Source organism: Mercenaria mercenaria, chromosome 13, assembly GCF_021730395.1.
Source record: "Mercenaria mercenaria strain notata chromosome 13, MADL_Memer_1, whole genome shotgun sequence".
NCBI classification, from domain to species: Eukaryota; Metazoa; Mollusca; class Bivalvia; order Venerida; family Veneridae; genus Mercenaria; species Mercenaria mercenaria.
The window spans coordinates 58,886,374-58,912,513 of record NC_069373.1 but is presented as its reverse complement, the minus strand read 5'-3'; the positions used below and the strand labels follow the sequence as shown (position 1 = coordinate 58,912,513).

The window sequence follows — 26,140 nt, the reverse complement described above, 5'->3', positions numbered from 1 at the left end:
ACTTTTATAAGCGTTTCATAACCCAGAAAGCGGAAGTCAAGGTCGTTGCGACCTCTGGTGACCGGTGCGGAAGTAAATTTTAGCAGACAAAAATTATAAAATGTTGGCCTCAACTGTAAACAGAGTTTCAGCATTTGCAAGGGTCTGTAGAACATATTTATGATATTGATGCTAAAAAAACCTTTATCATTTGTTTCTATTTTGAACTGTCACTATTTTATACCTGGAAATTATACTTCTGGATACTGATGTCCTTGAACCAGAGCAAAAATGTTCATCATGTGTTTATTCCATGGAAAAATGTTTCCCTTTGGTTAAACATAAATTGGTGAAAGTTTCAATGTGCAGGTATATCTCTGCATGCATTTTTTTTGGCAATTCCATAATATCACTTAAATCACTTCTACTAAACCCAGTAGCTCCACCAAAAGGTTTCTGATTTTATATCGTCTTTAGTCCTTGAAACCACGGAGTACCTTGATTCACAGCCATTTTTATTTGTTTACTGGTCACGCGTGATTTGCATTCACACACTGGAAATTACGTCAGCATTTACTACAAATGTTACTCGACTGTGACGATCTTTCCAATGATTAAAATATGTGTTTTAAGAAGGCATGTGCAAAAATATCAATTTGTCATGAAAATCTTACCTTTTTCGCTATAGGAGGGATCTAAGGGCTGGGTACCGCCTTGAAAAAAATACTGCAGTATACCACGGTTTTTTCCTAATTACCACTGTACCACCATTCTTATTGTAAGATTTACAGCTATGGTAGTGGTCATAAAAATATTGAAAAACTCTCAGAAAGACTTAATTTATTATGAGCAACAATAAAGACTAGTTACTTGACTAGAATTAAAGAAAAAAATACACTGGAATAATAACTTGACAAATGACTAGTTAGATTAATGACCCTTAGTATTTTTTACCAGCGTGTATTCGTCGGAAGACGCCATATTGTCTCTAGGGAAGCACTGGGTCGCATGTATATAGGTCACGCTTGTTTGAAGTTCGATTGGTGCACCCGTTTGATAAACTAGTAACGTTTACAAAAAGTATGAAGGCTTCATCAAATCATTTTCAAACAAAAAATAATAAATTTCGACTCAACTTTTGCCATACTATATATTTCTTTTTGAATACATGCAAATACATACCAGGATATTTAAACTAAAAAGGTCTATCATCATTTAACAAGAGTCAAGACTCGCCGATTACCAGACTCAAAGTAAAAACAAGTGCACCCATGACGTCATCCATCTATTACGGAATAATCGGAGGTTTTCGAAGGTTTTGATTGGGATCACGCGGTCGATCATGCATGTTCATTGTACCATTGGGTGGTTATTTTTGAAACTAATAATAGTAGCATGGAATTCCAGAGATATAAATCGGAAAGCATGCATGGTGTCATTTGCTGTTACGTAGGCTACATAGACAATGTAAATTAAAAATAAACAGAAGTAGGATAATGTTGTAAAATACCAGTATATCCCCATAGTACTGCGGTATCGTACCACGGGAAGATGGTACCACGGTTACCGGTAATACCGTGCACCTCTACTATTTTTAGCTCATCTGATTTTTTGAAAAAAAATGATGAGTTATTGTCATCACTTGAGCGGTTGTCGCGTCCGCTTGCCTGTTAAGTTTTATGTTAGGATCAGCTTTTCTCCTAAACATCAAAGCTTTTGTTTGAAACTTGGAATACTTGTTCACCATGATCATAAGCAGACCTGTACATCAAGAAACAAACTCCATCTTGCTTTTTGCAAGAATTATTGCCCCTTTTGGACTTAGAAAATCAGTTTTCTTGGTTAAGTTTTATGTTTAGGTCAGCTTTATATCCTAAACTATCAAAGCTATTGCTTTAAAACTTGCAACACTTGTTCACCATCATAAGTTGACCCTGTACAGCAAGAAAAATAACTCCATCCTGCTTTTTGCAAGATTTATGGCCCCTTTTGAACTTAGAAAATATCAGATTTCTTGGTTAAGTTTTATGTTTAGGTCAACTTTTTCTCTTAAACTATCAAAGCTATTGCTTTGAAACTTGCAACACTTGTTCACCATCATAAGCTGACCCTGTACAGCAAGCAACATAACTCCATCCTGCTTTTTGCAATAATTATTGCCCCTTTTGGACTTAGAAAATATCAGATTTCTTGGTTAAGTTTTATGTTTAGGTCAACTTTTTCTCTTAAACTATCAAAGCTATTGCTTTGAAACATTGCAACACTTGTTCACCATCATAAGCTGACCCTGTACAGCAAGCATCATAACTCCATCCTGCTTTTTGCAATAATTATTGCCCCTTTTGGACTTAGAAAATCATTTTCTTGGTTGAGTATTATGTTTAAGCAACTTTTCTCATAAACTATCAAAGCTATTGCTTTAAAACTTGCAACACTTGTTCACCATCAGAAGTGGACACTGTACATCAAGAAACATAACTCTGTCCTGCTTTTTGCAAGAATGATGGCCCTTTTTAGACTTAGAAAATCATGGGTAGGACAATATTTCTATTACACAAAAAAAATCAGATGAGCGTCAGCACCTGCAAGGCAGTGCTCTTGTTAGAACTGATAAGACAGTGATCAGGTGGGCAGATGCCAAACGTCCATGTTTTTAGCTCACCTGTCACATAGTGACAAGGTGAGCTTTTGTGATCACCCGCGTCCCTCCGTCCGTGCGTCAGCAATTTCGTGTTTGCACGATAGTGGTTTTGTTTATGATTTTATTTTAACCAAACTTGCACACAACTTTTATCACCATAAGATCTCGGTTCCTTTCTTGAACTGGCCAGATCCCATTATGGGTTCCAGAGTTATGGCCCCTGAAAGGGCCAAAAATAGCTATTTTTACCTTGTCTGCACAATAGCAGCTTTGTTTATGATTTGATTTTTACCAAACTGGCACACAACTTGTATCACCATAAGATCTTGGTTCCTTTCTTGAACTGGCCAGATTCTATAATGGGTTCCAGAGTTATGGCCCCTGAAATGGCCAGAATTAGCTATTTTGACCTTGTCTGCACAATAGCAGCTTCATTTATGATTTTATTTTAACCAGACTTGCACACAACTTGTATCACTATAAGATCTTGGTTCCTTTCTTAAACTGGCGAGATTCCTTTATGGGTCTCAGAGTTATGGCCCCTGGAAGGGCCAGAATTAGCTATTTTGACCTTGTCTGCACAATAGCAGCTTCATTTATGATTTGAATTTAATCAAACTTGCACAAAACTTGTGTCACCATAAGATCTCAGTTCCTGTGTTGAACCAGCCAGATCCCATAATGGGTTCCAGAGTTATGGCCCCTGATAGGGCCAAAATTAGCTATTTTGACCTTTTCTGCACAATAGCAGCTTCATTTATGATTTGATTTTAACCAAACTGGCACACAACTTGTATCACCACAAGATCTTGGTTTCTTTCTTAAACTGGCCAGATTCCATCATGGGTTCCAGAGTTGTGGCCCCTTAAAAGTCCAAAATTGGCTATTTTGGCTTTTGCAGTCATAAAGAGACTTTATTTATGGTTTTATTTGATACAAACTTCCAAAATATCTTCAACAACAATAAATCTTGGATTCCTTGACAAATCAGATTCAGTCGTAGGTTCCAGAGTTATTTTATATCTGATTACCTTCCCTGATTGTAATCAAAATGGATTTATATCAGTAAGTACTTATAGGACTTATTTGAAATTTCATTATTGTCATTAGTTGGACTGAGGCAATCAGGGTAGATAACTATGGACTGATTTTATGTCAAATTACCTCCCTTTATTTCAAGTTAAAGTGGGTATATCTTCGTAACTAATGAAGATACTGATATAAAATTTCATTTATGTCAACAGATTTATTTGGCAGATCCTTCTTTTGTTCACTTACAATAATTTTCTTTTTAATTACTTCCCTTTTACATTACTATAAATAGCTTATTTTTAGTAACTTTTTTATTATTGGCTGTAGGGAAAAACTGAAACCACTTTTCTGTGGTACAACATGGATGGTACCTCCAATTTTTATGTGTATTTTGACATATCTGTACCTTTTAAGATTTTTTTTTTTCTTTTTGATTAAATTTCTTCCCTTTGTTGTTCCTGTCCTTTGGACTTTGATATTTTTTCTGAGGACAAGAAGTGCAATGATAACAGGTGAGCGATATAGGGCCATCATGGCCCTCTTGTTTTTTGTAAACAGTGATGTTTTTCTAACAGCCTAAACTTTCTTAAAACACAAATTATATCAATAATTTTTTTATCAGTGGAATGGTTATAAAACTAGAAAGTTATTAATTACATTTAATTATTATTTCAAAATAAAATGGATTAATTATGAATGTATAACTTACAGTGTTTTTTGTAAAAGTTTTGAACATCACTACGCTGCTATTAAAATTATATGTCATTTAAAATGTTATTCATTTTAAAAAGATATTTGAATACGAAAATATGAAAATTGTAAGTATTGCAAAACTTTTTGAATTACGAAAATCTATAAATGAGCAAAAAAGTTATTAAGAATTAAAAATTCTGATCCCATACACGAACGATGTAAAAACATTTGTTTTGCCCACCACCAGATAAACAGATGTTAATGCGTGAAGTCACAGCGATCTCTCCTATTCCCTAAATATAGCCACTAAAAAGACACAATTTTATACCCTAAAATGGTTCTTTGAAGTCTAAATTTCCTTCATCTGCTTTGTTTACATCAATGGAGGTCATATGGCACAGGTTGTGATGAATAACGGCTACGTAAAAAGTGTTTGTCATGTACCTGTAACATGGTTCGCACAGGCCATGAAAAGTCCTTGAATTTGACGCCTACTCCTTGAAAACTACTTGAATTTTGCAACAGTCAGAAACTACTTGAAAACTACTTGAATTTAGGAAAAAACGTACTAAAGATGGCAAATAGTCTTTAAATTCATCGGGTGCAAAGTGAAAACAGACAAACATTATAAACGGACCAAAATAAACTAAAAAACGACGGAAAAAAAACAGCCGTTACCGCCATAAGGGCCTGCAACGGAGTCGGCGATAGTATGGTACGGTACTGTACTTTACGGGTTTTATGCTCTTTCAAGTAATTTTCACACTGTTTAATTTATCCGCGATGCATTAAAGGTAAATCTTGTGTTACATTGTTTAATTTTGTCCTAAAATGGATTTAAATTGGTTATTTTATGTCTCAGCAACAGTGACATTGCACCCATTTTAGTCCTTGAAAATGGAGGAAAACTACTTGAAAACTCCTTGAAAACTACTTGAATTTTTTTAGGAAGGTCTGTATGAACCATGTGTAACCCTTTGCAATTTTTTGCCTGCTTTTTCAAACTTTCTGAATAATCCTCAGCCTATCAGAAGTAAATGTAGGCTATTATAGTCTCTATCATGTTCCTAGTCCAAATAGTAGGACGTTTCGGGACAGCGTGATAACTTTTGACTGTCGCTGTCTCCTTAAAGGGATGACAACTATAAAATATCAGATCATAAAATAAGTCATCCCGATAAGCCAAATGTGTAAGGCTATCACATTCCCAAAGTGGGCTCAATGTAATGGGATGGTAAAAGAAAAACCCATGTAAACACTGGAATTGATCAGGTTCACTGCACTGGCATAAGAGTAAAGAGGGGAATCTTTCCTATGTCCTCACTGTGTAAGTCTGGAAGAATAGAACCTATTTTGATTGAGATTTGAAATGTTAATGGTTTAATTTTTTGTTACGGTAGTGAAACATTTTAAAAGGAAAAACATTGAAAATCATGAAAACCACATTAATGACTATATTTGACCTTTCATGCTGTGATGTCATAGCCACGAAATCGAGGTTTGCAGACAACTGACATAATTTATTTGACATGACTGTTTCGGACTAATCCCAGTAGATAATTAAATTGAATAAAATTAATTGGCATATTAAATGTATGTGGTGGAGGATAAATGTATTTAATCAGGTGTGTAAACATTTTCATATGACAACTGTTATTTATTATGCCCCCCTTCGAAGAAGGAGGGGTATATTGTTTTGCAGATGTCGGTCGGTCTGTCGGTCGGTCGGTCTGTATGTAGACCGATCCGTTTCCGGATGATAACTCAAGAACGCTTGGGCCTAGGAAAATGAAAGTTGAGAGGAAGGTTGGTCATCACCTGCAGATGACCCCTATTGATTTTGAGATCTGTATATCAAAGGTCAAGGTCACAGTGACCCTGAACAGTTAAACGGTTTCCGGATGATAACTCAAGAACGCTTGGGCCTAGGATCATGAAAGTTGATAGGGAGGATGGTCATGACCAGCAGATGACCCCTATTGATTTTGAGGTCAGTATGTCAAAGTTCAAGGTCACAGTGACCAGGAACAGTAAAACGGTTTCCCTGCGATAACTCAAGAACACTTGAGCCTAGGATCAGGAAAATTGATAGGGAGATTGATCATGACCAGCAGATGACTCCTATTGATTTTCAGGTCATTTGGTCAAAGTTCAAGGCCAGATTGGACAGGAACAGTTAAATGGTTTCTGGACGATAACTTGAGAACATTTGGGCCAAGGGTCATGAAAGATGATAGAGAGGTTCATCATGACCAGCAGATGACCTCTGTTGATTTTAAGGTCAGTAGGCCAAAGGTCAAGGTTACAGTGACCCGGAACATTTAAACCGTTTCCAGACAATTACTTGAGAACGCTTGGGCCTAGGATCATGAAACATGATAGGGAGGTTGGTCATGACCTGTAGATGGCCCCTATAGATTTTGAGGTCTGTAGGCTAATTGTCAAGGCCACATTGGCCCAGAACAGTTAAACCCTTTCTGGACGATACCTTGAGAACAATTGGGCCTAGGATCACTAAACTTAATAGGGAGGTTGATCATGACCAGCAGATGACCCCTGTTGATTTTGAGGTCAATAGGTCAAAGGTCAATATCACATTGAACCAGAACAGTAGAATTTTTGTTTACAGTGAGCAAATAATTTCTGTTCCTTGTGCAATTACTGAATGCATCAAGGGGGCATTTCATGTTCGACGAGCTCTTGTTGAGTTTGCGCTGAATTTAAATTAACTCCGCAAATCATGGTACGGCGAGGGTGATAATAATCAGGCTGGTCACATTGTCCGATCGGGCTTAAAAGCCCAATCGAGCTATTATTGCCCGATTAGGCTTAAATTTATGAAAAGAAGTGGGAAGTCATAGCTATATCACATACGTAAGTTTGAGGGTAAAATCTGTTAAAATAGTTTTTAATCAAAATAAATAAATAACAGTTTTATTTTCAGGTTGGCCTATGTCACTTTCCAAGATGTACAGGTGCTTTCGTTACAGTTTCACATAGACATTACTCAAATGGAGGTATTGGAATAAGGTCTTCTTTGTTTTTCTTAAATGTGTTATAATATCAATGTTACATTTTTTTGTGGCAGATTTACTTGCGTCCAGGGTCTCCCAAGCTTCATTATACACGCGTATTATTATACCGGTACTAATTATGCGTGAACCCTGCATGATTTTTTAGCATTATGAAGTTCAAGTCTGGTATAACAACATAAAAATAATAAAAAATTGAGTGACTGCCATGTTAAAATCTAAATAAATGTCTTTTACCTGATTTGTTTTGAAGATTTTTAGAGAAAACCTTTATACATTAGGTAATTTTTATTATTATAGTATAATACAAGATTGATATAGCGCCCTTTTCATGATGAACATGTTCAAAAGGTCTTAACATAGGTAATGTTCTAATGTAACATTTAATGTTCAAAATATGTCTTTAGCAAATACCTACAGTATGTATTAATAATTGTTATAATGATTTCAGTGGAGAATGATCTGATTGTAATAGGGTCTGGACCGGGTGGCTATGTTGCTGCAATCAAGGCTGCACAGCTTGGAATGAAGGTAACACACACAGTTTATACTTATTTGTTTGTAACAGGGTCTTTGCTACATAGCTGTTTTGCTGCAATATCAGGCAGCACAGCTGGGAATGAAAGTAACACACAGTTTAATACTTCTTGATTGTCTGGGTTGTGTGGCTGAATTGCTGGCTAATCAAGGATGCTGCCTCATTGTTGGTAGTGAAGGTATTACACAGTTTAGTACTTTCAGGTTGTTCAGTGTGCCCCCACACATTTTTGCGTTGCCGCTGTCCGTACATCCGTCAGTATGTCCCGAAATCTTGTGTGTCCAACTTCTCCCACACTATTGGCCAGATTTGATTCAAACTTTCACAGATGAACAAGCTTGATGTGTAGATGAACATTAAGGAAGGATTTTTTTCTTTGACTATTTTTACTGCAGCCCTTTGATAGTTTTTGCTATATGGAATATAGAGAAAAATTTTGTGTGTCCAACTCTTCCCATACTATTAGCCTGATCTGCTTCAAACTTTCATTTATGAACAAGCTTGATATGCAGATGACCATTAAGGAAGGATTTTTATGTGTGACTTTTTAGCTCACCTGAGCAATGCTCCGGTGAGTTTTTCTGATCGCTCGATGTCCGGCGTCTGTCGTCCGTCGTCTGTCGTCCGTCGTCTGTCAACATTTAGCTTGTGTATGCGATAGAGGCTGTATTTTTCAATTAATCTTCATGAATATTGGTCAGAATGATAACCTTGATGAAATCTAGACCGAGTTCGAAAATGGGTCATCTGGGGTCAAAAACTAGGTCACTAGGTCAAATCAAAGAAAAACCTTGTGTATGCGATAGAGGCGGTATTTTTCAATTAATCTTTATGAATATTGGTCAGAATGATAACCTTGATGAATTCTAAGCCGAGTTCGAAAATGGGTCATCTCGGGTCAAAAACTAGGTCACTAGGTCAAATCAAAGAAAAACCTTGTGTATGCGATAGAGGCTGTATTTTTCAATTGATCTTCATGAATTTTGGTCAGAATGATTGCCTTGATGAAATCTAGGCCGAGTTCGAAAATGGGCCATCTCGGGTCAAAAACTAGGTCACTAGGTCAAATCAAAGAAAAACCTTGTGTATGCAATAGAGGCGGTATTTTTCATTTGATCTTCATGAATTTTGGTCAGAATGATTACCTTGATGAAATCTAGGCCGAGTTCGAAAATGGGTCATCTGGGGTCAAAAACTAGGTCACTAGGTCATTTCATGTAAAAACCTTGTGTATGCGATAGAGGCTGTATTTTTCAATTGATCTTCATGAATTTTTGTCAGAATGATTACCTTGATGAAATTTAGACCAAGTTCGAAAATGGGTCATCTGGGGTCAAAAACTAGGTCACTAGGTCAAATCGAAGAAAAACATTGTGTATGCAATAGAGGATGTATTTTTTTCAATTGATCTTCATGAATTTTGGTCAGAATGATTGCCATGATAAAATCTAGGTCGAGTTTGAACATGGGTCATCTAGGGTCAAAAACTAGGTCATATCTAAGAAAATGCTTGTTTTATGGCATGAGACCAATTTTTTGGTCCAATCTTAATGAAAATTGGTCAGAATATTTGTTTCCATGAAATCACTAGGTCAAACATGTTTTACACTGTTATGGAGTGTTTCTTAGGTGAGCGACCTAGGGCCATCTTGGCCCTCTTGTTTACTGCAGTTACAGCCCTTTGATAGTTTTTAGCTCCACTATACAAAGTATATGGATAGCTAGCCTACTCAACCTGGCGTCAGCGTCCTTCCGCGTCCTTCCGCGTCCCCACCTTGGTTAAAAAATTTTTACACTTTCTCTTTTTTCTCCTTATCTCTGTAATTACTTAATGGATTTGTTTCAAACTTAAAATAGTTATTCCTCATCATCACCCACATCATATGGCACAAGGGCCATAACTCTCACATAGATATTTCATGAATTATCCCCCCTTTTTACTTAGAATTTCAGGTTAAAGTTTTGATGCACTTTCACTCTATCTTAATTATTACTAAATGGATTTGATTCAAACTGAAAGTAATTGTTCCACATAATCTCCCACATCATATGACACAAGGTCCATAACTCTTGTACCAATATTTAATGAATTATCTCCCACTTTTACTTAGAATTTCAGGTTAAAGTTTTGATGCACTTTCACTCTATCTCAGTTATTAGCTCACCTGAGCAATGCTCAGGTGAGTTTTTCTGATCGCTCGATGTCCGGCGTCCGTCGTCCGTCGTCTGTCGTCTGGCGTCTGTCGTCTGTCGTCTGTCGTCCGTCGTCTGTCAACATTTAGCTTGTGTATGCGATAGAGGCTGTATTTTTCAATTAATCTTCATGAATAATGGTCACAATGATAACCTTGATGAAATCTAGGCCGAGTTCGAAAATGGGTCATCTCGGGTCAAAAACTAGGTCACTAGGTCAAATCAAAGAAAAACCTTGTGTATGCGATAGAGGCTGTATTTTTCATTTAATCTTCATGAATATTGGTCAGAATGATAACTTTGATGAAATCTAGGCCGAGTTCGAAAATGGGTCATCTCGGGTCAAAAACTAGGTCACTAGGTCAAATCAAAGAAAAACCTTGTGTATGCGATAGAGGTGGTATTTTTCAATTAATCTTCATGAATATTGGTCAGAATGATAACCTTGATGAAATCTAAGCCGAGTTCGAAAATGGGTCATCTGGGGTCAAAAACTAGGTCACTAGGTCAAATCAAAGAAAAACCTTGTGTATGCGATAGAGGCTGTATTTTTCAATTCTTCTTCATGAATATTGGTCAGAATGATAGCCTTGATGAAATCTAGGCCGAGTTCGAAATTGGGTCATCTCGGGTCAAAAACTAGGTCACTAGGTCAAATCAAAGAAAAACCTTGTGTATGCGATAGAGGCTGTATTTTTCAATTTTCTTCATGAATATTGGTCAGAATGATAACCTTGATGAAATCTAGGCCAAGTTCGAAAATGGGTCATCTCGGGTCAAAAACTAGGTCACTAGGTCAAATCAAAGAAAAACCTTGTGTATGCGATAGAGGCTGTATTTTTCAATTGATCTTCATGAATTTTGGTCAGAATGATTGCCTTGATGAAATCTAGGCCGAGTTCGAAAATGGGTCATCTCGGGTCAAAAACTAGGTCACTAGGTCAAATCAAAGAAAAACCTTGTGTATGCGATAGAGGCGGTATTTTTCAGTTGATCTTCATGAATTTTGGTCAGAATGATTACTTTGATGAAATCTAGGCCAAGTTCGAAAATGGGTCATCTGGGGTCAAAAACTAGGTCACTAGGTCATATCACGTAAAAACCTTGTGTATGCGATAGAGGCTGTATTTTTCAATTGATCTTCATGAATTTTGGTCAGAATGATTGCCTTGATGAAATTTAGACCAAGTTTGAAAATGGGTCATCTGAGGTCAAAAACTAGGTCACTAGGTCAAATCCAAGAAAAACCTTGTGTATGCAATAGAGGCTGTATTTTTTAACTGATCTTCATGAAATTTAGCCAGAATGATTACCTTGATAAAATCTAGGCTGATTTCGAAAATGGGTCATCTGGGGTCCAAAACTAGGTCACTAGGTCAAATCGAAGAAAAACATTGTGTATGCAATAGAGGATGTATTTTTCAATTGATCTTCATGAAATTTGGTCAGAGTGATTGCCTTGATGAAAACTAGGTCGGTTTTGAATATGGGTTATCTGAGGTCAAAAACTAGGTCACTAGGTCAAATTAAAGAAAAATCTTGTGTATGCGATAGAGACTGTTTTTTTCAGTTGATATTTATGAAATTTGGTCAGGTTGATTGCCTTAATGTAATCTAGGTCGAATTTGAATATGGGTCATCTGAGGTCAAAAACTAGGTCACTTGGTCAAATCAAAGAAAAAACTTCTGTATGTGATAGAGGCTGTTTTTTTCAGTTGATCTTCATTAATTTTGGTCACAATGATTGCCTTGATAAAATCTAGGTCGAGTTTGAACATGGGTCATGTAGAGTCAAAAACTAGGTCATATCTAAGAAAATACTTGTTTTATTGCAAGAGACCAATTTTTTGGTCCAGTCTTAATGAAAATTGGTCAGAATATTTGTTTCCATGAAATCACTAGGTCAAACATGTTTTACACTGTTATGGAGTGTTTCTTAGGTGAGCGACCTAGGGCCATCTTGGCCCTCTTGTTACTAAATGGATTTGATTCAAACTTAAAATAGTTGTTCAACATCATCACTGACATCATATGACACAAGAGCCATAACACTTGCACCAATATTTTATGAATTATTTCCCCTTTTTACTTAGAATTTCAGGTTAAAGTTTTGGTGCACTAACACTCTATCTCAGTTATTTCGAAATGGATTTGATTCCAACTTAAAATAGTTGTTCCACCTTAGCACCTACATCATATGACACAAGGTGCATAACTCTGGCACCAATTTTTCATGAATTATGCCCCCTTTTACTTAGAATTTAAGGTTAATTTTTATGCATTTTCACTATATCTTGGTAATTACTAAACGGATTGATTCAAACTTGAAGTAGTTGTTCCACATCATCACCCACATCATGACACAAGGTGTATAACTCTTGCACCAATATTTTATGAATTATGCCCCCTTTTTGCTTAGAATTATACATATTTAGTGTTTTGATACACTTTATCTTTATCGCTCATATATCTTAATATTTTTGACACAGACTCAAGCTATTGTGCAATATCTTCATCCACCATTGGAGTCATTAAACACTCCAGTGACAGCTCCAGCTTCAACAGATGTGCCCAGTTTCACTATCAAGAATTGAAATAGTCGAGCGCATTGTCTCCTGTGACAGCTCTTGTTGTGATATGGAATATAGAGAAAATCTTTTTGCTATGTAGAAGATGGCACAGTATTTGGGGGCATCTGTCTCCTATGGACACAGTTTCTAGTTTTTATTGTGCTTCAGTCATTGTAGTTATACACCATGTAAACAAAATATTCAATTAATTATTGAACGTCTCATCCTACTACCTGTACCTGTATTATATATGAAAAATGTATGTTTATTAAAAACCATGAATTACCAAGACCTTTATTACTCAATAAAAGTATATAGAATATCTTTTGACACTTTGCAGTGAACTGTTCAGTCACAAATCTGACCCCCTTTCAATTTTCTTGTTATAGACAGTATGTATAGAGAAAGACCCAACTCTCGGAGGAACCTGCTTAAATGTTGGATGCATTCCCTCAAAGGCACTTCTCAACAACTCACACCTGTATCATCTTGCAGTGGGCAAGGATCTCAATAACAGAGGAATAGAATGTAAGATATTTCATTCCTTTATTACACAAGTCATTATTATGTCTCCCCCCCTCTGGGGGAGACATATTGTTTTTGCCCTGTCCGCCCGTCCGTACGTCACACTTCATTTCCGAGCAATAACTGGAGAACCATTTGATCTAGAACCTTCCAACTTGATAGGGTTGTAGGGCTGCTAGAGTAGATGACCCCTATTGTTTTTGGGGTCACTCTGTCAAAGGTCAAGGTCACAGGGGCCTGAATATTGAAAACCATTTCCGATCAATAACTAGAGAACCACCTGACCCAGAATGTTGAAACTTCATAGGATGATTGATCATGCAGAGTAGATGACCCCTATTGTTTTTGGGGTCACTCCGTTAAAGGTCAAGGTCACAGGGGCCTGAACATTAAAAACCATTTCCAATCAGTAACTTGAGTACCACTTGACCCAGAATGTTGAAACTTTATAGGATGATTGTACATGCAAAGTAGATGACCCCTATCGATTTTGGGGTCATTCTGTTAAAGGTCAAGGTCACAGGGGCCTGAACATGGAAAACCGTTTCCGATCAATAACTTGAGAACCTCTTGACCCAGAATGTTAAAACTTTGTAGGAAAATTGGACATGCAGAGTAAATGACCCCAATTAATTTTGGGGTCACTCTATTAAAGGTCAAGGTCACAGGGGCCTGAACATGGAAAACAATTTCCGGTCAATAACTTGAGAACCACTCAACCTAGAATGTTGAAACTTAATAGGATGATTGGACATGCAGAGTAGACGACCCCTATTTATTTTGGGGTCACTTGATCAAAGGTCAGGGTCACAGGAGCCTGAACAGTGACTTGAGAACCACTAGGCCAAGAGTGTTGAAACTTAGCGGGATGACTGGACATGCCAAGTAGATGATCTCTATTGCAGCCAACCATCAATGTCTCTTTGACTTTCGCTCCTGACCCCTACTGACTTCTTGCCTATACCACTTTGCATTGGGGGAGACAATGCGCTTTTTTGCAAAAGCATCTTCTAGTTTTACTTTAAACCAGCTTGAAATTGTGATCCCCAAATTTACTCTGTATATGCAGAATTTGAGACTGTCTATATTGTACATCTGCATCTGATTGGTTGTTTCTAAGCATAATCCTGAAGTTGTGTTTTTAGCTCACCTGTCACATAGTGACAGGAGCTTTTGTGATTGTCCGTGGTCCGTCCGTCCGTCCACAATTTCCTTGTGAACACGATAGAGACCACATTTTGTATTTGATTTTAATCAAACTTGCACACAACTTGTATGGGCATAATATCTCGGTTCCTTTCGAAAACCGGCCAGATCCCATCATGGGCTCCAGAGTTATGGCCCCTTAAAGGGCCAAAATTTGCCATTTTTTGGCTTGTGAACACGATACAGACCACATTTTGCAATAAACTTTAATCAAACTTGCACACAACTTGTATTGGCATAATATCTCTGTTCCTTTCGAAAACTTGCCAGATAACATCATAGGTTCCAGAGTTATGGCCCCTGAAAGGGTCAAAATATGCTGTTTTGGCTTGTGAACACGATAGAGACAACATTTTGCAATCAACTTTAATCAAACTTGCACACAACTTGTATTGGCATAATATTTCGGTTCCTTTCAAAAACTGGCCAGATTCCATCATGGGTTCAAGAGTTACGGCCACTTAAAGGGCCAAAATTTGCTATTTTGGTTTTTGCAGCTATATAGAGACTTCATTTATGGTTTGATTTGATACAAACTTGCAAAATGTCATCAACAACAATAAATCTTGGATTTCCATGATGAATTTGTCAAATCCAATCATAGGTTCCAGAGTTGCAGCCCTTATTGACCTCCTAAAGAGCTAAAATTTGGTAATCTTTACCTTGTGAGCACGATAGAAGTGACATTTTATATTTGATTTTAACCACACTTACACACAACTTAAGTCACAATAAGATCTTGGTTTCCTTTCGAAAACCGGCTAGATTCCATCATGGGTTCTAGAGTTACTGCCCATGAAAGGGGCAAAATTTTCTATTTTGGCCATTTCAGCCATATAGAGGTTTCATTTATGCTTTGATTTGATAAAATTTGCACAAAATGATTATCTTGATGATCTCTAGGCCTGGATCGAAACTGGGTCATGTCTGGTCAAAACTAGGTCATCAGGTGAGATCAAAGGAAAAGCTTGTTAACAACTAAGAGGCCCCTTTTATGACCCTATCTTCATGAAACTTGGTCAGAATGTTTATCTTGATGATTCCTAGGCCAAGTTTGAAACTGGGTCATATGGGGTCAAAAACTAGGTCACCCAGTCAAATCAAAGGAAAAGCTTGTTAACACTCTTGTTCATTTGATGTGCATGAAACTTGGTCAGAATGTTTGTCTGCATGAAATATAGTATGAATTTTTACCTGGGTCATGTGGGGTCAAAAACTAGGTCACCAGGTCAAATCAAAGAATAAGCTAGTTTACACCCTAGGGGGCACATTTTTGATTCTATCTTCATAAATTTTGGTCAGAATGTTTATCATGAAGTCTTGGACAATTTCAAATCTGGGTCACGTGGGATCAAAAACTAGGTCACTAGGTCAAATCAAAGAAAATGCTTGTTTACACTCAAGAGGCCACGTTTTTTGGTCCAATCTTTATGAAAATTCGTCAGAATATTTGTCAACATGAAATCACTAGGTAAAACATGTTTACACTGTTATGGTGTGTTACACAGGTGAGTGACCTAGGGCCATCTTGGCCCTCTTGTTTTAATTAAGTTGCTATGTGCAGATATATTAAGATGACATATATTACAGTAGTATGGCTGTGGTAATACTTCTGGGTTTGATCCCTGGCTGCTTCATACCAAAGACGTAAAAAAAAATGGTTCTAGTAGCTTCCTTGCTTGGCGCTCAGCATTAAGAGGAACAGTGCTAGGCCTTGTCAGCCCGGTTCAGTATAATGTGACTGGGTGGGGTATCATGTCACTTGTCTATGACGTGATATTCCGGTGAGGCATCACTATAAAGTGCTCACTGCTACAAGTAGACACCATTGTTTATATGACTGAAAAATTGTTGAAAAAGATGCTAAACCCGAACACGCACATGTACTATTATATTTTCCAGTTGATGGTGTCCGTTTGAACCTAGAAAAGATGATGGCACAGAAAGAAAAGGCTGTGAAAGGTTTAACAGGCGGAATAGCACATTTATTTAAACAGAATAAGGTAGGTATTCCAGCTGAAACCAGCACTGTTTAACAAAGTTTGCTCAAAGCAAAAAAACTGAGTTTATAGACCAATCTGAAACTTCAAGCATTTTACTGGTTCTTTATTCCCAATTTTGAGGTTAGCCAGATTGTACCTCTAGACTGGTCTATACAAACTTGTTTATATGAATCTTGCAGCTCAAAACTCCACAGAAGTGTTGAACCTAATTTTAAGTTATAGGTCTATGTCCTGTTGGTCAAGTAAAGAAGGTCATTGGATCTACCCCAATGCCTGCTTGATCCTGGAAAAAAATGCCAGACACGTTTGCCATGTGATAATGAAATATGTCTGTGTGATGTTAATCCCAACAAAAAAAAACAAAAAGTCCCAAACAAATCATAATATACATGTACTTATGTTACAATTCAACTTGCAGGTAACACATGTAAATGGGCATGGCAAAATCACAGGCCCTAATGAAGTGACAGCCCTGAAAAATGATGGAAGCTCAGAAGTTATAACAGCCAAAAATATTCTCATTGCAACAGGATCTGAAGTTACACCTTTCCCAGGAATTGATGTAAGTTAAGTTTTTGTTTACCTAGCATTTACATGTTCATTAGTAAAAGCTAGCGATAGGTTAAGCTTTTAACTGTTTTAAAGTCATGCTGTCACCCTCTTATATGGATGTAGAGATGTGAAAGATTACCATTGTTCCTATCTATTTGGAATTTTCATAAAAAAAAGTTTTCTTTCATATCGCCTCTTTGTATGAAATAGCCTTGCCTCAATCTCCACAAGGGTCTGGTAAATAGGCCACTATTTAAAATGATAAAATATACAAAACAGAAATTTTATCCATTCTTTTGCAGTTTAGTTAGCACGCACAGGTCAATGTATTGATCTATGTAATCATACAAATATGTAAGTACTTGAATGAAGTGTAACTTATTTTGAATTATGTTCCTCAATACAAAGAAAAAAAGTAGGATACAACTTGAGAAGACTGTAATTTTGTTACAGATCCACATTTTACACCAGTAATGTAAATGTGAAATCAATTTCAGAAGAAAATAAATATAAGAAAGTAACTTCTCAATGAATTTTATTCAAAAACTATATTATAAGTGCATGATTTTTGAGTTAAAAAAGTCTTTGACCATATATTGTTTGTTAATTTACAGATTGATGAAGAAACCGTGGTATCATCAACAGGTGCCCTCTCACTGAAACAAGTACCAGAGAAAATGATTGTTATTGGAGCTGGTGTTATTGGGGTAGAATTAGTAAGTAATGGTTAACAGAGTAGAAAAGAGTCAAATTTTTCTCTCAGATAACTTAAAATTTTCACTCATAGTTCAGTTTTAATTATGAAATATTGAAAAAAAGAAGGAGTTAAAAGGGGACACAAGAGTCAAGTGAGAACAAAAACATTGGACTGTTTTTAAATGTATCAAGGAAATAGGGCATCTTTGAGTTCATAATCTAGTTTGTGATCTTCACACTTAGTGTAAGTTCAGTCTGATGGAGAAGACTTTATTAAAAAGCGATAAATACCCTGTTGTATAAAGTAAAAAGAGTATTTTAAAGTGAGGTACTGGTATACTATAACTTAAAGGTCCATAATGCTTTAAATTTTTATCTTATTAACAGATCAGACAGCTTTTCAAATAGATGTTATGCATACTAACATGGTTAGAAAAACACTACTTTTAATATTGCACGTGAACTGTTATAGTTAGAGCCATAAAGGGAGGTAATAAAAAAAAAATAGATTCAATAAAACATTCCAATATATTCAGTAATATTCAAACCTTTGACAAATGTTAATGGAAGTAATTATCAGAAGTAGGATTAAACAAGAAATTGATGTATGTTATGTTTCTAACGGAAAATGTGGTGGCCACATTTTAAACAAAGGCATTATGAGCCTTAAAAGCATTTACGGTTATGACTAATAAAGGTTTTGTATACTGTTCTGCTCATCTTGTCTTGTGTTGCAGGGGTCAGTATGGCAAAGACTTGGTGCCAAAGTTACGTGTGTGGAATTCCTTAGTCATATTGGTGGTTTAGGAATAGATATGGAGGTTGCTAAAAACTTTCAAAGAATTCTCAAAAAGCAAGGACTTGACTTTAAATTAGATACAAAAGTTGTGTCAGCATCGAGAGAAGGAAGTAATATCAAAGTGGCAATTGAAGGTGTTAAAAATGGGAAAAAGGAGGAGGTAGGTACTGTAGATAACTGTTCAAACAGTATGCCACACATATATGAGTAGGCCTTAAAGTACAGAAGTAAAGAGATTTATGTAAAAGTTATATGTCTTAAGAATACTGTTCTTAGATATAAATATTTTTCTGAACATTATGTGAAATATATTGTGATCTCTCTTGGGTAACTTGGATTTGTGAATCAAGAGGATGTTAGTTGGATCCCAGGACACTGTGTTTGTTCTCCAAGAAGATAGATTGTCTGCAGTCATTTGTCCCTCTCCTCTGATTCATGTGGGGAAAGCTGTCAGTTATTTTCATATAAAAAGAAGTGAGTAGAACTGTAAGGTAATCCAGGTATTCTTGATAAGTGATCCATATGACATGACTGAAATTCTATTGAAGAAAAAAACAGCCTTAAACAAGTCAAGTAAATGTCTTAGGAATATATTCCGTCTGTTGAAACAGTAAAATTGGCTCGTATTTGTTGGTATCCTTGTTCCCCTTTTGACTTTTGTAGTTTTAAAGAGATCTACATAGTCTGGCAGCCAAATAAAGAAAAATCGGTTTCCCTAAAAAAAGTTGGATTTGTTGCATTAAAAAAAAAATTTCAGGTATGTACCTTCTTTACATTGTATGAAGTTAATACCACTGTTTACACTGAAACTTTCAGATTGATTGTGACACGTTATTAGTTTGCATTGGTAGACGTCCCTACACAAATAACCTAGGTTTAGAAACAGTTAATATTTCAACAGACAACAGAGGTAGAGTTCCTGTCAACTCCAGATTCCAGACTTCAGTACCTAGGTATATATCTTACAGCATATTTATGTAATGTAATAGTTTAAAGCTTTGTAAATTGGAGCTCCAATGGCTGAAAGGTAAAGTTTGTTGACCTTGAATCACTTGTCTGTCAACACTGTGGGTTTGGAGTTACACTGGATGTGAAAATTTCTCATGTTAGGTAGCCATATCTGTTTACCCACCTGAGCATAAAATTATTCCTAGAAGGGTGCCTTGTGGTTTACTCTCCCATTAAAATCTGTGTTGGTTCAGTTTCAGAGCCAAACACAACCAACCCCGGACTGATAAATGTTTATTTAGTAGATGCTTGACAGTTTTCAAGAAAAAGCCTGAAATGTAGACAGACCAAAAAATGATTATTTTTTTCTACCATTCTCTGATTGTAAAGAAACTGAATGAATGTAACTTCCAAATTGACAAACAACTTTCAGCTGTAAATATTTACTATAATAAGTCACAGAAAATTGAAGTTTTTTGTTCCTAAGTGTTAAGTTATAGACTTCAGATGTTGGTGAATACAGGCCATGTCTTCCCGAGATGTAACTCATACCATGTGTATGAAAGAGAAGTGTAAGATGATCTGTTTAAAGTTTTCATTTAATATTGAGTATCATTAAGCAATTCATTGTTGTAAAAGTATTGTAACAATTGGACGTTGTTGTAGACAAAGACAAAATTATCTAAAATATCTATTTCATTTTATTTTTCATCAATATTAAGGATATATTATCTCTATTTACAGTATATATGCTATTGGAGATTGTATAGACGGTCCTATGTTGGCACATAAAGCTGAAGATGAAGGTTTGTAACAGTTCTGTGTCAAATGTTATGAATAATGGAAAACAAACTGACTCTCCTTAACTTGAAATCTATCAGTATGAATTAAAACGCTATATATTCACATTGCTACAGTAAATATTTGCCCATAGTTGCTGGATATTATATTTCTAATCCTGATACCATAGGAAATGTAAATTGCCACTTACTAGAATACTCCCTACTTCTCTTATCATTTCAAAACAAAATATTATAGTAGTACAGTATGGTGTCTTCAATAAAATCATAGCCGGTGAAGCATCTATTGAATCATCTTCAGAATTCACAAAAAAAAAAAAAAAAATGAAAGATTTGTACAGGCCATTATTGGCAGACCATAAGTGTACTCAAGCACTTCTGAATATGTTGCGGCTTCATCCCTTTTTGTCATTCATAATGATCATTGTCATCAAGGCTTTACTCCATACAACATCCAAACCACTTGGCCAACTTCAAACTTCATTATTCCTTGGGTTTTCATCCTGGTCGCTTCAATTTCTTATATGGCAATGGAAAAGGGGAAAAAATTAAAATTTTCTTTTCAGAAACCATTAAATGGGTTTCAAAGTAATTTTGCCAAAATAATTCATAGGTGGCCTTCTACTAAGATCATTCAACTTATTTTGATTTGTCAGCCTATATTTTTTATAGTAGAAATTTTAAAAATGTACTTGTTAAAAGTAGCTGTCCCATTTTTTGATAGATCTACAAGAACTGTTACCAGTTTGAACTATGAAACTAATGTGAACTATTTAGTGCAAGTATAACCCAGTTGTTAGATTGTATAGCAGTTACTGATGAATCTTATTATAATTCAGGTATAATCTGTGTAGAGGGTATGTGTGGTGGAGCTGTACATATAGACTATAACTGTGTACCATCTGTGATTTATACTCATCCAGAGGTGGCCTGGGTCGGTAAAAATGAGGAACAGCTTAAAGAGGAGGTTAGTTTATCTTTGATTAGTCACATGGTGGTAAATTGAGGGTCAGTACTGACACTTGTTAAGGATCATTAGTCTTCCTCCTCTGCCAAGCTGGAAAGTCATGATAAGATCAGAAACTTTGTCATTGTTACTCTAAACTCAACGATTGATTCTCAACAGGGAGTTTTGCCTTAGTTTTACCAGTTTTTTCCTCCACCAACACTTGTATTATTTGTTAAAGCTTTCTTTTACTTGTTGAAAATAGTCAGCACTTGCTAGATATCGAACTACATGTAGTTAACATGATGCAAATATACATAGAAGAAACTGGCCATATATTTAACACAGTCATATAGTTAAGATGCTTTTTGCAACAAACAGGATTTGATAACAAATGTTGCTCATTTTCTACTTAAGGCTAAATCATTGATGTGATTCATTAGTCAAGATTTTGCAAGTTTCAGTTTTTTTCAGGAATTAATGCATTTTGTATTTTATATAAAAGTTGTGTTTTCACATAAACTTGTTTGCTATTCAGGGAGTGGAATACAAGGTTGGTAAATTTCCATTGGCTGCTAATAGTCGAGCTAAGACTGTTGACGATACCGACGGTTTTGTTAAAGTTCTCGGCGACAAGGCCACCGACAGAATTCTAGGAGTACATTTTATTGGATCTGTAAGTATAATTGAATTGAAATTTGAATGATAGATTTCTTGTTTGTTACAGAACATGTAGATAATATGGAGTAGAATTTAGAACCTCATAATGCAATAATGTACATGTGAACCTAAATCTTTTCATTTTAAAGGTGTTAATTTATATGTAACAAACAACACACTTACATGGTTTTTACAAGTTTTAGCTGATGAAGATGACTAAGTATTACTTAAATAATGAGTACGTTTATGTCTTCAAACCTTAGCTTTTTTAATATGTCTGTATAGCTGAATGAGAAACAGTTTAACTCATTGAAGTTTGAAGAAAACAGTTTTCCATACCATCTGTTATACAGTATTTTTGCCAGTGTTGAGAAATTTTTCACGATACTCTAGTGGAGAATTCTGTAAAATTCATCATCTGATATTACATTAAATTACAGTAACAACATTTTTAGCTCACCTGTCACAAAGTGACAAGGTGAGCTTTTGTGATCGCGCGGTGTCCGTCGTCCGTCCGTGCGTCAGTGCGTGCGTCCGTCCGTCCGTCCGTCCGTCCGTAAACTTTTGCTTGTGACCACTCTAGAGGTCACATTTTTCATGGGATCTTTATGAAAGTTGGTCAGAATGTTCATCTTGATGATATCTAGGTCAAGTTCGAAACTGGGTCATGTGCCTTCAAAAACTAGGTCAGTAGGTCTAAAAATAGAAAAACCTTGTGACCTCTCTAGAGGCCATATATTTCACAAGATCTTCATGAAAATTGGTCAGAATGTTTACCTTGATGATATCTAGGTCAAGTTCGAAACTGGGTCACATGCCATCCAAAACTAGGTCAGTAGGTCTAAAAATAGAAAAACATTGTGACCTCTCTAGAGGCCATATATTTCACAAGATCTTCATGAAAATTGGTCAGAACGTTCACCTTGATAATATCTAGGTCAAGTTCGAAACTGGGTCACATGCCATCAAAAACTAGGTCAGTAGGTCAAATAATAGAAAAACCTTGTGACCTCTCTAAAGGCCATATTTTTCATGGGATCTGTATGAAAGTTGGTCTGAATGTTCATCTTGATGATGTCTAGGTCAAGTTCGAAACTGGGTCACGTGCGGTCAAAAACTAGGTCAGTAGGTCTAAAAATAGAAAAACCTTGTGACCTCTCTAGAGGCCATATATTTCATGAGGTCTTCATGAAAATTGGTCAGAATGTTTATCTTGATAATATCTAAGTCAAGTTCAAAAGTGGGTCACGTGCCATCAAAAACTAGGTCAGTAGGTCAAATAATAGAAAAACGTTGTGACCTCTCTAGAGGCCATATTTTTCATGGGATCTGTATGAAAATTGGTCTGAATGATCATCTTGATGATATCTAGGTCAAGTTCGAAACTGGGTCAAGTGCCTTCAAAAACTAGGTCAGTAGGTCAAATAATAGAAAAACCTTGTGACCTCTCTAAAGGCCATATTTTTCATTAGATCTGTATGAAAATTGGTCTGAATGTTCATCTTGATGATATCTAGGTCAGGTTCGAAACTGGGTCAACTGCGGTCAAAAACTAGGTCAGTAGGTCTAAAAATAGAAAAACCTTGTGACCTCTCTAGAGGCCATACTTGTGAATGGATCTTCATGAATATTGGTCAGAATGTTCATCTTGATGATATCTAGGTCAAGTTTGAAACTGGGTCACGTGCCTTAAAAAACTAGGTCAGTAGGTCAAATAATAAAAAAAACCTTGTGACCTCTCTTGAGGCCATACTTTTCATGGGATCTGAATGAAAGTTGGTCTGAATGTTTCATCTTGATGATATCTAGGTCAAGTTTGAAACTGGGTCAATTGCGTTAAAAAACTAGGTCAGTAGGTCTAAAATTATTAAAATCTTTTGACCTCTCTAGAGGCCATATTTTTCAATGGATCTTCATGAAAATTGATCTGAATGTTCACCTTGACGATATCTAGGTCATTTCGAAACCGGGTCACGTGCGGTCAAAAACTAGGCCAGTAGGTATGAAAATAGAAAAACCTTGTGACCTCTCTAGAGGCCATATTTTTCACGAGATCTTCATGAAAATTAGTGAGAATGTTCACCTTGATGATATCTAGGTCAAGTTCAAAACAGGGTCACGTACCTTTGAAAACTAGGTCAATAGGTCAAATAATAGAAAAACCTTGTTACATCTCTAGAGAACATATTTTTCAATGGATCTTCATGAAAATTGGTCAGAATTTTTATCTTGATAATACCTAGGTCAAGTTCAAAACTAGGTCACTATGTCAGATAATAGAAAAAACGACGTCATACTCAAAACTGGGTCATGTGGGAAGAGGTGAGCGATTCAGGACCATCATGGTCCTCTTGTTATGTACTGTGTTCAATTTGATATACTATAGTGAACATTCGTCAGGTTATAATTTTTATGGAAATTCTTTTCTAAATAAATTTGCCAAAATAAAATCATGGATGCTAAATTGTTTTCTTGTAAATTTCTCCTAGTATCTTTTAGAATAGAGTAGTTTGAAATGTCCAAGGTAATACTTCATTTTTTAAGCAAAAGAATCATGTATCATAACAGGTAGCTGGAGAGTTGATCAATGAAGCTGTGTTAGCCATGGAGTATGGAGCATCATGTGAGGATGTTGCCAGAGTTTGTCATGCCCATCCTGTAAGTATACACTATTCAATAAATACATAGTCTATCCACTCAGGCCAAATATCTCAAAATATTTAAATCTGTTGTTAAATCAGTCTTTTTCTATTGTCATTTTGATTTATAAAAATTAAGAAGTATCTCTTAGTAGTAGTCGTAGTTTGAAAGACTCAAAAACATTAATGCAGTGATACTATATTTTTCTTCTTTTGCTATTATCTCTATTTAAGGAATGTACTTCGTGTTGAAATACGAGTATATTTAGGCTACTGGATAATGGTTAACTGTATTTATAAATGCCGTAGCTGTGATTGTGATGTATTCTTGTATTGTAGACCGTTTCCGAAGCATTGAGAGAAGCCAACCTAGCTGCATATTCAGGGAAACCCATCAACTTCTGAGCAGAGTGTTATATAGTGATGGACTTGAGAAATCTCATCAGTTCTTTATACATCTTCAAACATCTAAATGTGAAATGATTGTTGAAACTGGTAGATGAATATACCTGTGAAATGTCACAGTCAAAAGTAGTGAAAAAATAAAAGACTATTGTTTTCTTTTGTGTTAATATCAGTTCCAATTGACATGCCTTTTCAGCATACAGTACCTTTTAGAGAATTTTGATTAAGACAATAGTTTTCATTGACCACCAGATAACTTTATAGATTATTGTTATTTCACTATGGTTACAGTCAGTAAACAATACAGTCCGGGTTTAATTTTGTTTCTGAACGGGTTTGTTTTCTGTTGAACTATCTGTACCATGTCTTAGTGGCAGTAACAAAAAGAAAATGTTACTCTGAAGGTCTCATGTGTAAGGTAATATGGTTGTTTTTCTCAGAATATATCAAATTGTATTGTTTGAATTATAGAAAATGCATTTACTTTTGGTTTAAAGATGCATGGCATTCGGCAACTGGTTTTAGTTTTCAGATCATCCAGTCCAACATAGTTTTAACTTTTGGTAATCTGCAAGGATAGCCAGGTTGTCCCTTAGATTAAAGAATATAACAAGTTCATAACAAATAACAACTGTCTGTAGACTGTTTTCTGTAATGTCCCTTTTTTCCGTTTTATCTTTCGTGCACAAAAGCAGTGTAAATTTTTACTGTGCAAATTTTTACTGTGCAAATTCTTCAAAACACTTGAAATGATGCAGTCCAAAAAAGTAAAAATTTCCCAATTGTACATGACATTTTTCCTACTATTTAGACTATTTAAAATATTAGTTTACATCTTTCAAAAAGTGTCTTGATATTTACTTGTGCAGAAATGATGTATTAATTGGTAATGCGATAGTTAAATGAATATATAAGGGAGAAAACTCAGATCGTAGTTTGCGGTTGATTAGTCATAACTTCTTTCTTGCAAACTTTTGTCATTTTCATATGTTATTTATTTGATAGAATTGAGATACATTTTTATTCTTGTTAAAACTTCTAGCATAAAAGTGCTTATCAGTAGAGTGATTGTACATTTCTTTCTGTTGTTTTTCATACATGTCCTGTTCCGCATGCCAGGGTTTCAACTCGCCAGTCGGCTTATCCTGCTTCTGTTTTGCTGTTGGATGGGCAGTGTTAAAATATTTAAAATTAATAAAAAATATTTATACAGCAGATACAGTGGTCCAGTGGTAACACTGAATTTGCGGCCATGAGTTTGAGTCCCCATCTCCTCCATTTAA

General features: G+C 35.8%; 1 protein-coding gene across 1 annotated transcript; it reads left to right on the top strand.

Annotated features, from left to right (window-relative positions):
• LOC128547958 (dihydrolipoyl dehydrogenase, mitochondrial-like) lies at positions 1-25,551 on the top strand. Its single transcript, XM_053521959.1, has 14 exons — positions 1-142; positions 7,290-7,362; positions 7,829-7,908; positions 13,068-13,206; positions 16,312-16,412; positions 16,831-16,974; positions 17,579-17,680; positions 18,398-18,619; positions 19,276-19,412; positions 20,152-20,213; positions 21,047-21,174; positions 21,692-21,829; positions 24,382-24,471; positions 24,792-25,551. The coding sequence occupies exons 1-14, from the start codon at positions 101-103 to the stop codon at positions 24,855-24,857; spliced, it is 1,524 nt and encodes a 507-aa protein (XP_053377934.1). The 5' UTR covers positions 1-100; the 3' UTR covers positions 24,858-25,551.
• Positions 25,552-26,140: the final 589 nt, after the last annotated feature.

Excerpts from the sequence above, each read along its gene's own strand:
- LOC128547958 (XM_053521959.1), top strand. The coding sequence starts at position 101 with ATGTTGGCCTCAACTGTAAACAGAGTTTCAGCATTTGCAAGG. Across the intron at positions 17,681-18,397 it reads GTGTTATTGGGGTAGAATTA|GGGTCAGTATGGCAAAGACT; the intron begins GTAAGTAATGGT and ends CTTGTGTTGCAG. Across the intron at positions 24,472-24,791 it reads GAGTTTGTCATGCCCATCCT|ACCGTTTCCGAAGCATTGAG; the intron begins GTAAGTATACAC and ends CTTGTATTGTAG.